Genomic DNA, 12586 nt, shown 5'->3' with positions numbered 1-12586 from the left:
AACACATTTTACTGAAGCATTCATACAAAGCTAATGAAGTTAGAGCTAGTTAAACAAACAAAGTTGTTAGAGACTATTTGATTTGAGCCAGTTTAAATCTGTTAATAATTGTATAATTCGCATAGTAGTAGTAATTATTGTGTCATGGGTCAATTGGAATGATCTTTGTGCATTGCATTTGGGCAGAGGGAAATAATAAAGGCTGATTGCAAGAATGATTCCATAGGGGTTGAGCAGGAGCCATGTGTCTGATGGATCGTAATTTCTGTTCTATAACATTGTCTTATATAGTTACTGTTTGATATCATTATACTCTCTTTTTGTGAATATACAGTTTTTTATTCTTAGAGATTGAAAGTAGTGTTAGGTTTAAGCTGTAAATATCTAGTGGACTGCAGTAGACTATAGGAATATGTACTTCCCAGTGGTGACCCATCATTCAGGGCAGGTGTGGCTGAGCCTCACATTTGAGCCCCACATTTATTTTTAATTGTTTTGGCCTTTCCTGATTTTCATGTTAGTTTTGCATTCACATGTGTCACAAATCCATTTGCAAACAATATATATATATATACTTTTTTTGTTGTTGAGTAAGGCAGCTCCAATATGCAGGTGTTTCACCCTAGCTCAGTGCTTTCTGTAGTGGTGGGGCAAGCCAGCAGAAAATATGAAGCGTTGCGCCATGATTGGCTCAGTGTTCTGTCACTCATGGGACACTACGTCAACGCCAAGTCTAAGGGTAGAGCTAGAAAAATTCAAGCCCCTTGGGTGCTGCCATAGAGTTACATTAGAAGTGCCTATCAAAGAAGGCTCAAGGTTATCGGCCGCAGATACAATGATGTCAAATCTCATATCTACAGTGGCTTTGATTGGACTTTCAAAATCTTAGCTAGCTGTCATTATCATGAATCAAGTCGACAATCTACAAAAACATTTTTAATCCTTGTCATATGAAGATAAATAATGAAGAGAAATTATAGATTAATTTATCGGTGCAAATCCTTTTTAATCCTTGTCATATGAAGAGAAAAAATAAAGAGAAATTATAGATAAAATATATTTGTAATCATCGGCCATTGGACATAAACATTACAGAACAAGTTGGAAATTGCAAATTCAACAATGAGTGGTTTGGAAGGAATCAGTGGCTAACTGCAAGCATCGCAAAGCAGTCTTTAGCCTTCTATTCAGTGCTGTGGCTGTGTGGTCCCAAGTCTAATTTTAAGTGTCTCCTTTCCTAGTTTAAAATTATAAACATTCAACATTGTCCATGCTGTCAATGAAGCATGATTTATGCCACGCTCAAAACAACTGTTAACTCGGAACTGCAAAGTCTGACTTTAGTGAGTTCAAGACAACTGGGAACTCGTGAAAAATTAGCTACAACTGGGAAAATATGTTTTGAATTTATCCAACTTGAGCCTTTTTACATTTACATTTACATTTAAGTCATTTAGCAGACGCTCTTATCCAGAGCGACTTACAATCTTGAGATACGACCTGAAGTTCACTGATGTCATCATGATTCAACCTTTTTTTCCCGAGATCCTAGTTGTCTTGAAAGCACCATAAATCCAGAGAATTCCTGACTTTGATGACAAAGTTTAACGACAAAATTTGCCCACGAAGGACCGTCTCGCAACCTTCCTGTTCAAGTGAGCACAGCACAACAGGTGAATGCAAAAATGGCTTGTATGCTGCTGGATAAATTATGTAACATGTCAGGGAGATATGTATACTATAGCTAAGAAAGTAATACAAAGTGTATGTTGTGTAGTAAACTGTTAGTAGCCCATGTGCCTCAGCCTAATAATTTGGTCTATTTTCACCTCTTAATTTCGCCTACTGTTCTGACTTGGTGGTGCACATGTAGCCTATAATCTGTTTTTGAGAAATGTAATCATTGAATATTGTAAGAGCTTTCATTGTCTCTTTATATGCCCCTTTTATTTATCCTACGGTTTTGACTTGGTGAACAGGGAGAACACTGTAAGAGTGGCCCATGTTCTGAATTCTGTTGCTGAACATTTCAAAAGTGCTGAACAAATATTTGTATTAACTACGTCCGTCCTAGCTCGCTCATTAATCTCTTAATCGAAATTACGGATTGCCTCTTATCCGCTTGTCGTCCCCTTATGCCATAGTTTGTACATATCAATTGTCAGTAGAAACCACATTTCTTTAAGAAAGTCAGCCATATCAGCTATGTTTTTTTTTAAAGGCAGTAAATGAGGCTGAATTAACTGTTTTACTGCCAGACAAGGCTACGCTGATAGCCAGGTGTAGCATTGGTAAGGTGTTGGGACAGCTTTATGTAGGCCCTAACAGTTTGTGGGCACCGTTTATCACCGCTATTGTGCAATTCATGTATTGTTTAATGTTGTGTTGTGTAGAGGCTTTGTTGATTTGTTTTTGGGGGGGTCCCCACCAAGATTTACATGCTAAAATCGCCACCGGTACTCCCAATTACTCAATGTCTCTTCTGACTGATAAGAAGACATGTGAAAGGCACAGAGGAGTATGAAGGTTCTGGACTCGACAGGCTGGGACACAATAACATCAATGGGAGGAACAGACTCAGTCTCTGCCCAGCAACAGAGCCTAGTCGTAAGGTATAAATATATATGCGTCTGTGACATGTAGGTGTGCTTTTGCAGCTGCCACACCTAGTTTGGTGAATACATTTAGCTTGTATCCATCTGGATTATTATAACAGAAATTAGAACCTAACACAATACTTCTGATGGTATATAGGAGGTATGTTGTGCATTTAACATGTGTTGACAAGGGGTAGAGCAACGTCAGTGTATATAGGGGAAACACCTACAGAGTGAAACAAGTACATTTTATGTCAGTCTCGTTCCCTGCATATCATACACAGAAACATCCACTAACTGAAGTGTAAACCTGAGAGTTCCATGACTGATTGGACACACCAGCCTAACTAATACATGTGACATGCTATTTCTATTCTGTTTCACTCTCTGGTTAGTGTTGTTCTCATAGGAAGTAATCATCCTCTATTGGTCTCCTTCTGAAAGAGAATCCTGCAGTAGTCTTACAAGACTTGTCTAATTCAGAATGCACTGAAAAGTTCTCACATGACATCATCATAAACTGTCCCCTCCCCTGAGCCCATAGATCTAGACTAGATGGTGCTACATCACACATGACACAGTTAACTCAGAGAGTTCAAATAGAGTTCATCAGCAGTTCTTTGTGGTTTGTAACTGATTTTAGATAACTAAATAGTCAGTGTAATAAATAACTTTTTCGGCTGTCGCTGCAAAATGTAAAGGGCAACATGAACAAAATGTAAAGATTGTGAGAACAACAGCGACACCACATAGACATCCTGCTGAAAACCACGTAGAGACACAGAGAGCAGGTAGGAAGGTCCTGTCTGCGCAAAGCCAGCAGACCCACCATGACCAATGCTTAGATATGGCCTCATCTTGGGTTTACGGAGGACTGCAAAGTACATGTGAACTTGTTGTGTGGGGGTGGGTGTGAATGGCATGCTATCAACACAAATAAAACAGGACAACACATTCCAGAGGAGAGATGAATTGATAAATAGTTTGTCTCACATACTTATTCAATTACTCCCTGGAACTAAATACAAAACTACACATAAACACCTGTGTCTTTGTTATACAGATCACTCTACAACCAGTTTTATTTTGAGTGTCTGTGTGGCTCCTCCTGGTAACTAATCTACACTTTATAATATCTTAGTTGATGTTAGTAGTAATGATCCAGTGATGATGACTACCTAGACTGTTTGATGCAAATGACTCTATGATTCTAAAATGGATTTATAACATGATACAGATGTGTAATATGTATGTAATAAATGTATATATTACCTTGTTATAGATTCTTAACAGCCACACAGTGTATTTGTTGGGCATTTGTTGACAGATATTATGACTAGTCAAATCAACTCTCACAGGAAAGTACTTTTTCAACGATTCTTAGTGAACAATTTGAAAATTTTCACAACTCTTAATAAAGTTGCTGCACACTCTACTGCTCAGGCAGTTATGGGGACTTCCACGTACACTGCTGCACCCTATTGACTTCCTGTACTTCAACCTTCACATATGCATATTCACATTTTGTGTTTTTTGTGAAAACGTCTCAGTTACAATGCGTACATTGTCATATTTTGATTGAATTTTCAACAAGGACACAGGACACAGTTTAAAAAGAGACTTTGAGAAAACTGAAAGTTTTGGTCAGTAGAATGTACTCTATGCATGCTATTATAAACATCATGTAATCAGGATGCAATGTACCTGCAAACCTACCAGTTTAACTTGAAGAATATGAGAGAAAATCAAACAAAACATCCACATTGCAGTGAATTAGTTTTATTTGATACAAAATGCACAACAGTAATGTAAAAAGGAGTTAGACAGAATACAAGAAATTGTAACACAATTATAATGATAAAAACACAATGTGTAACAGAAAAAAGCAATGCAAGTCTTTTCAGTCCGTGTTTTGGCACCTCACCCCAGAGTACACAGTGTCTCTCTCCATGGCTCTCCACTGTCTCCGGGTCTTTGGCTTCTTGTGGATGACATTCAGAGCAGCGTAATGGACCGACGTGAGTGTGTCGTTGTCTTTTTGATCCTAAGAAGAATAGCAGAACAAATTCCAAAGACATCAGGATATGACCTGATCATTTGTTTTACAGTTCATCAACGTCATAATGTCTGAATACCTGGTTATAAGAACTGTGTGTTGCCGGACCACATGGCTGAGGGTGCGTTCCTTTTAGACAAACACATGAAGGAATCATCATCATCATCACACAATAAATTAACCCAATTTCATGGCTACAACGTAATGTGCAGTGCATTTGGAATATCTTCAGACCCCTTGACATTTTACACAATTTGTTACGTCACAGCCTTATTCTAAAACAGATGACATTGTTCTTTCCCTGATCAATCTACACAATACCACATGCAGCAATTAATTTTTTATTTCTGCATTGTTATTAAAAATAAAAATCTGAAATAAAACATTTGCATAAGTATTCAGACCCTTTACTTAGTACTTTCAAGTATCTTTGGCAATGATTAGAGGCTCGAGTCTTCTTGGGTATGACACTACAAGCTTGGCAAACCTGTATTTGAGGAGTTTCTCCCACTCTTTTCTGCAGGTCCTCTCAAAATATGTCAGGTCGGATGGGGAGCGTTGCTGCACAGCTATTTTCATGTCTCTCCAGAGATTTTCGATCGGATTCATGTCCGGGCTCTGGCTGGACCACTCAAGGACATTCCGAGACTTGTCCTGAAGCCAGTCTTGCGTTGTCTCGGCTGTGTGCTTAGGGTCGTTGCCCTGTTGGAAGGTGAACCTTTGCCCAAGTATGAGGTCCTGAGGGCTCTGGAGCAGGTTTTCATAAAGGAACTCTCTGTACTTTGCACCATTCATCTTTCCCTCGATCCTAACTAGTCTCCCAGTCCCTGCCGCCAAAACACATCCGCTCAGCATGATGCTGCTACCCCCATGCTTCACAGTAGGGATGGTGCCAGGTTTCCTCCAGATGTGACACTTGACATTCAGGCCAAAGAGTTCAATCTTGGTTTCATCAGACCAGACAATCTTGTTTCTCGTGGTCTGAATGTATTTTGGCGGCTTTTGGCACACTCCAAGCGGGCATTCATGTGCCTTGTACTAAGGAGTGGCTTCCATCTGCACACTCTACCATAAAGGCCTGATTGGTGGAGTGCTGCAGAGATGGTTGTCGTTCGGGAAGGTTCTCCCATCTGCACAGAGGAATTCTGGAGCTCTGTAAGAGTGACCATCATGTTCTTGTTCACCTCCCTGACCAAGGCCCGTCTCCCCCGATTGCTCAGTTTGACCGGGCGGTAAACTATAGGAAGGGTATTGGTGGTTCCAAACTTCTTCCATTTAAGAATGATGGAGGCTACTGTGTTCTTTGGGACCTTCAATGCTGCAGAAATGTTTTGGTACCCTTCTCCAGATCTGTGCCTTCACACAATCCTATCTCGGAACTCTACGGACAATTACTTTAACAGAGGTGGACTCCAATCAAGTTGTACAAACATCTCAAGGATGATCAATGGAAACATGATGCACCTGAGCTCAATTTCGAGTCAAATAGCCAAGGGTCTGAATACTTATGTAAATAATGTATTTCTGTATTAAATAAATTAAAATTTGCAAACGTTTCTAAAAACCTTTTTTCACGTTGTCATTATGGGATTGTTTTAACTAAAACATGTTGAAACAGTCAAGGGGTGTGAATACTTTCCAATTACACTGCACCAACAGTTTCATCATATATTGTGGGCAATGATAACGTTTACCTCTGGACAGCAGAGAGATTTTCTTGGTCATTTTGTAAGTAACACAACCAAGGACAATGATGATGATGCCACAAAGAGCCAACGCTACACCCAGGCAGTACACCAAGAGAACAGGGTACTCCTTACAACCATCTGTAGAAATACAGACAGTGATAGAGGAGATTCAGGACATTTTGTTCAACCAGGCATAAAATGTTAGAAATATTTTAGAAATGTCAGAAATATCACTAACAGTCCATTTCCAGCTTGGTTCCATTCCCAAATAGTATCTCCCCACATGAGGCCATAGCACAGTAGTAAGTCCCAGCATCAGAGAGGCTGAGGTTCCTCTTGGGGAGGTTGTAGACACAGCTCTGTGTAGGAGATCCAGCCTCAGGGCTCTTCTCACACTGATCATTACTGTCTCCATGAGTATAAATGATTCCTGGATGGGATTTTCCTGAGCCATGTCTGAACCAAAATACACTGTGTTCTCCTGCACAGGTCTCAGTGTGTATTGTACAGTTCAGAGACACAGAGTCTCCTGGCTGAACTGACTCAGACACAGGCTGCTGGAGCACAGACATGCTGTTGGAACCTGAATCTGATGAGAGTGAATTAGATCATGGTTTGTACATTCTTCCCTGCTAGATTAATTATTTTAGCATTATGTGAACACACTTCAGTACCAACATTTTTAAAGCAACTTATTGAGTTACCTTTGACAATTAAAACAGTTCCTTCTCCAAATTTGTCTTCCCTCGCTAACAAACTAACACAGTAGTATGTAGCTGAGTCCCCTGACTCTGTCTTGGAGATGGTCAGGTTACAGCTGTCAACTCCTCTCTTCACACTCAAACGTTTAGTCTCAGTAAAGTCCTCGGTAAAGTTGTTGAAATAGAAACTATTTTCACTGCCATAATATGATGATGCCATGAGAAGAGGCTTCTGTCCAACAGTTTGCTTGAACCAAGAGACTCTGATCAATTGAGATTGACAAAAGCAATTGAGTGATACACTTTGTCCCAGTTGTGTAACTATCACAGGGTCTGGTTGGATTACATCCTTGTTAAGTGCACAACCTGTGAAGCAAACAAACTAAATCAATCAGACAAAGTTATAGTACAGAATTATACATTATTATCATTATTCAGACTACATAGTCATTCAAATGGATGAAAAAGACTGACATAAAAAGTATAAGGAACCGTATTAATATTTCTTACTTACCCAAATTGGCATAAAACAAAAAGATTGTCCAATATATAATCATCATTTTAATGTTCTTTCTGAACTGTATAGTGTGTGGGTCTTGTTTGTGGGCACCTTTTATATGATGACACTCATTGGGTAATCATTATGAAGTAGGTGGAAACAGTGAACTAAGTGATTTTATTGGCTGTCTGAACAGGCATAAAACATGTGATAAAAATTTCAATCTAACATGTGTCCTGTGGCATACCATAGTTAGAGCAGCCCTTCAAATGATGTACAGTCAGAGTTACTGGTTTGTATTTTTTCATCATTTGGGTCGGTGGCTGAGACTACTGGTACATATGTCCTCTTTGACATACACAGGGGGGTTACATTGTATCTCTCACTTCACGTCTGTAGAAGGCAGTTCAAGGTTTCAGGAGGAAGGGAACTCTGGTGAGGTTGGCACCTTTTTGACAAAATAAAGATTTGAAAAATCTATACATTTTGTTGCACACTTCTACAAAAACAAGTCAACCTCAGCCACTACTGTTTTTCACTAGTCATGTGGCATTCAATACTAACATTGCCTCCCAGCTCTGCTTTCTGGGAAGAAGTGGGCTGAACAAGAACTGGTGTTGAGATGCACCTGAAAAAAAACTCTATGTTTACTGCATTTATTACATTTTCCAAATGCCTATAGTGAACACTTTAAATGTATAGAGAACTTGTATAACATTAGTAAATTGAGCTAGATGTTACTGACATGCTTTCCAGATCAAAGAAAGGTGAGGAGTTTAATCATCCTGGTTGGTCCTTCACGGGACGAGACTGACCTGTGTAAAATGCAGTCTCTCCACAGAAAAGAATGGAAACTTGCGTTTGCATTCATTGGTTCATCTTTGATGGTCAAATTTGATTGGCTGAACACTCGGTAGGCCGCCCAGTAGACAATGAATGGAACAAACACTGTCCTCTTATGTTGTTGTACAGCTTGATTCTGTATTGCACAACTTTATCACATAGCAAGTTTGAATATGTCGATGTTCAGTTTAATGTTTTGAACAATGTCACTACTGTAGATTTGTCCTTTATCAGGTCTAACTACAGCTCATACTGTCTGCAATACTATGTACTGCAGCTGGCCAACAGAAGGCTTGTCCACCCAAAGTAAGAGACACAACACAAGAAGAGTCAATGGATCCCTTTACTTAATGTTGTTCTTGCCATTGTGGTCCATGGGAGTCGTACTAGTAGTTGGGACCTGGTTGGCCACATGTTATGACACTGTCATCCTCTAGGCCCTAGAGTGACTTCCACACGGTCACTTCATAACACAGAGAAACAGAACACGTGTCAATAGTCTTTACTTAACCAACAATATCTCATACACTATTTATTCTGAATGTATTGACAGGTAAAATCCCTCCCATCGTATAATTAGAAGGAGGCTTTTTCTTCTTGGTCCAGATGATGATGATACTTTACATCACACTTCAAACCATGGCTTGTGTTTAACTACAGACGTCTGATGTCTAGGTCAATTAACTAGTAAATAGTTAATTGTGTTTTTACACAGATTCAATGTCGACTATGTATAGTTAACTAGATGCCTCGTAAAAATAGTGTTCTATTGTTGATTAAAAGGGCAACATGAAGAGTAAAAGAGTATGTGATACATCTAACTGACTGACACCACTGAGATCCTGCTGAAACCACATAAAGAGAGACAGAAAGAGACAGAGAGGATCCTGTGCAAAAGGCCAACAGGCCGTACCAAAGTGTAGATAGCTACAGCTTAATGTTTTGTTCATAGCAGACCGCAGAGTACATGTAAATTTGTTGCTGTGTTTGTGAGGGGGTGTGTGGCGTGCAACCATTAGGCCTATGTCTTAAAGTGAAAACAAGGAAGAAAACCTCCTACACTATGACTGACCTGTCCTCCTTCTGTGGTGGGGGCTGTGGTCCACTTTCACTATGAGTGATTATGTTTAAAGGGCCCTATGTTATTTACTGTAACATGATGGATGGGACTACCTGACTTCACATAAATGAGAAAACATTGACCTTTACATTGTAAGCATTGTGTTTAGAAACCATTGTTGCACTCAGGGGTAGGAACAGTACTCTGGCCCTGAGAGGGAAAGTAGAGTGCAGTGTGTTGCTGCAGGTCAGTCTTCCTGTGTTAAAGGTCTATGAAAGGTTAGTTTCCAATGGTGGAAAGTCACTGTAACACCCTCCACTATGACCACAGAGGTGTGTGAACAGAATGCATTCAGTTCAACTTATTCAAATTAATTTGGTTTAACAGATGGAAATGCTTTATTTTTCTATTTGCACTTTATATAACATTTGAAAAACTATGACCACTGATTTCAACACATTTTACTGAAGCATTCATATAAAGCTAATAATGTTAGAGCTAGTTAAGAGCTATCTGGTATTAATTTAATTCATCCAGTTCTACTGTCTGATTCCAGAGTACATGACCACCGTCTCTTCCTCCATGTTGCTTCTCTGTCTTCTAAACCTGTTGTTCTTGTTGCTCAGATTCAGAGCTACATAATGAAGACCGTCTGCATCTTGGGCCTGTGAAGAACAATTACAAAATGGAGGAAGAATATGACTACACGTTATTATTAAATCCTTTCTTTAAATTTATTTTTACATAGTAATAGAACATTTTATGAATTTTACTTACCCCTGTATCTGAATTAGAGACTGCTGGACTTCTTGTCTGAGAGGCGGGTCCTGCAAAGAAAGACAGAAAATATAAAGATACGACTACTCTTTCCGTTACAGATACATCTGGTGATGTCAAAGAAGAGCAACTTCAATGAAGGACTTTACCTGCTACATACATCATTAGTTCATTTAATTAGGATATTTCTTACCTCTGCAATGCAGACACTTTCTCAAGTTCATCGTGTACATGATGTAACCAAGGAAAAGTATCAGGATAAACGAGAAACCCAATGCTGAGCTCAGGCAGTACACCAAGAGAAGAGGGTCTCCGTAATTGTCTGGAAAAACATTTCTTATAAATATAAATAACTTGTACTGTATGTAGTTGGACAAAGTAAATTATACAATAGATCTAAACAAAAACGGTAAAGACGTATCACTTACTACTAATCTCCAGCTTGGTCCCATTTCCGAACAGTATCTCCCCACATAAGGCCACAGCACAGTAGTAAGTCCCAGCATCAGAGAGGCTGAGGTTCCTCTTGGGGAGGTTGTAGACACAGCTCTGTGTAGGAGACCCAGCCTCAGGGCTCTTCTCACACTGATCACTCCTGTCTCCATGGGTGTAAATGATTCCTGGACGAGATTCTCCTGAGCCATGTCTGAACCAATAGACACTGTGTTCTCCTGCACAGGTCTCAGTGTGTATTGTACAGTTCAGAGTCACAGAGTCTCCTGGCTGGACTGACTCAGACACAGACTGCTGAGTAAGATGCTGGTTCCTGGACCCTGCACCTTTTACACAATAAAACCAAGGTCCTGATGAACTTCTAATTACAAATGAAATTCAGAATTTCCATATGCAAAGCCACTGAAACAGTAACAGTCCGTATTAACTTCTGTGTTACTCACCTTTATGCATCAGAAATATACCATTTCCAAAGATCATGCCATCATAATCACGTGCAGCACAGTAATACATCCCCACATCCGATGTCTTGGCATTTGAAATGGTCAGCACAAAACTGTCTCCGTTCTTCTCTGCAGAAAACCGAGGGTTGTTGTCAAACTCCCCATAGAGCGTTGGATCTTTTGAGTCAAGGTAAAGAGATACTATCATCACTGGAGCTTGTCCTACTGTTAGTTTGAACCAGTTGTAGTAGTCTCCGCCAGTCCCAGAGATGAAGCATTTCAAATCAACAGTGTCTCCAGGGATGAAGGTCTTCAAAAGATCAGACTGAGTAATGATACCAATGGACAACACTGAAACAAATACACGTTTTATGTCAAAGTCTACACATCAGATTCATGCGTTTACAGGTCCCGTAACATTAAGTACCCTTATTCCACCAGAATTTTTAAAAATCTTGTCAACACAATGTCTTACCTGCTCTAAATAAAAGAGAGATTACGAGACACAGTTTTGTCATCGTCCTCTTCTGTGGATTGCATGTCCTTTTGTCGTCCTGTGTGTCAGATAAGAGTGAGAATCAGGAGGTTATGGGTGTCTTTTTATACATGACTGGAGAGATGGTCCACAGGCCTGATTGGCTGCTGTGACATTAGTAAAGACACGGAACAGGAAAGTTGAACCCTCCCCTCTGATCTTTTTCTATCCTCATTCTACATGAGTACACTTTCCGTTTTCTTCAGAAAGCTATCGCCTTAGTGGTGATTGAGAGATATGGACACCAAATGCTTATACAGTATATTCTTGTCCACATTTCAGTTTCTGAATGTAAGTGTTTATGATAATATGTCTTGATTACGATTGGCAGGCTCCTATCTACACACTCATAGAAGTGTAATTTAATAAACATATCTTTAACATATTCATGAGGATGACAAATGCCTGTGAATGTCTTCCCAAGCAGTTGAAAACATTTCAAATACTAAGTCATTGTGGTGGAGGGGGGGGTTCTACTAAGATAACATATGGAATTGTTTTAAGATGGTCATACCATGAATCAGTTACCTATTTGATTTTGAACTTTAGAACCCTTTAGGTATCAAAAACGAATAAAGTATTTGATAAAATATTGAATGTGGCCTTTACTGCTATAGTCCATTGAAGCGCATTGAATTACACATTTTTGATTGTAGAAAAAAAGACAGTAAAGAAATCACAAGGAATAAGGTTTTGAGGTATCTGTCCTATATCTATGAGATATAAGAAAGCTTTAGGTTTTGTGGACATATATTTAACCCAGAAAGATATTAATCTCTCCAGAAATAAGTCTCTCACTGTCGCCGCCTGTTATAGACCCCCCTCAGCTCCCAGCGGTGCCCTAGACACCATATGTGAATTGATTGCCCCCATCTATCTTCAGAGTTCGTTGTGTTAGGTGACCAAAACTGGGATATGCTTAACACCACGGAAG

At 39.5% G+C, this 12586-nt stretch overlaps 2 protein-coding genes across 6 annotated transcripts in view; both read right to left on the bottom strand.

Moving 5' to 3' along the window:
• Positions 1 to 11699, bottom strand: part of LOC115138025 (uncharacterized) — a 96911-nt gene extending 85212 nt beyond the window's left edge. For 2 of the 5 annotated variants that reach the window (XM_065025428.1, XM_065025429.1), the window contains exons 1-5: positions 11593 to 11699; positions 11118 to 11468; positions 10650 to 11000; positions 10415 to 10543; positions 10222 to 10271 (exon numbers count right to left, since the gene is read on the bottom strand). In XM_065025428.1, coding sequence (XP_064881500.1) covers positions 10222 to 10271; positions 10415 to 10543; positions 10650 to 11000; positions 11118 to 11468; positions 11593 to 11635 — 924 coding nt within the window. In that variant the 5' untranslated portion in view covers positions 11636 to 11699. Of the gene's footprint in view, positions 1 to 9818; positions 10110 to 10221; positions 10272 to 10414; positions 10544 to 10649; positions 11001 to 11117; positions 11469 to 11592 lie in introns of those variants that run through there. The other 3 variants (XM_029674415.2, XM_029674416.2, XM_029674417.2) reach the window with 3 other exon arrangements.
• Positions 4498 to 7599, bottom strand: LOC115138027 (uncharacterized). The gene is made up of 6 exons (XM_029674418.2): positions 7557 to 7599; positions 7046 to 7408; positions 6580 to 6930; positions 6348 to 6479; positions 4733 to 4782; positions 4498 to 4641 (listed from the first exon to the last, which is right to left on the bottom strand). Exons 1-6 carry the CDS (start codon positions 7597 to 7599, stop codon positions 4498 to 4500), a joined length of 1083 nt encoding a protein of 360 aa, XP_029530278.2.
• Positions 11700 to 12586: the final 887 nt, after the last annotated feature.

This window comes from Oncorhynchus nerka, linkage group LG12 (assembly GCF_034236695.1).
Source record: "Oncorhynchus nerka isolate Pitt River linkage group LG12, Oner_Uvic_2.0, whole genome shotgun sequence".
Classification (NCBI taxonomy): Eukaryota; Metazoa; Chordata; class Actinopteri; order Salmoniformes; family Salmonidae; genus Oncorhynchus; species Oncorhynchus nerka.
This window is presented reverse-complemented; position numbering and strand designations above follow the sequence as displayed.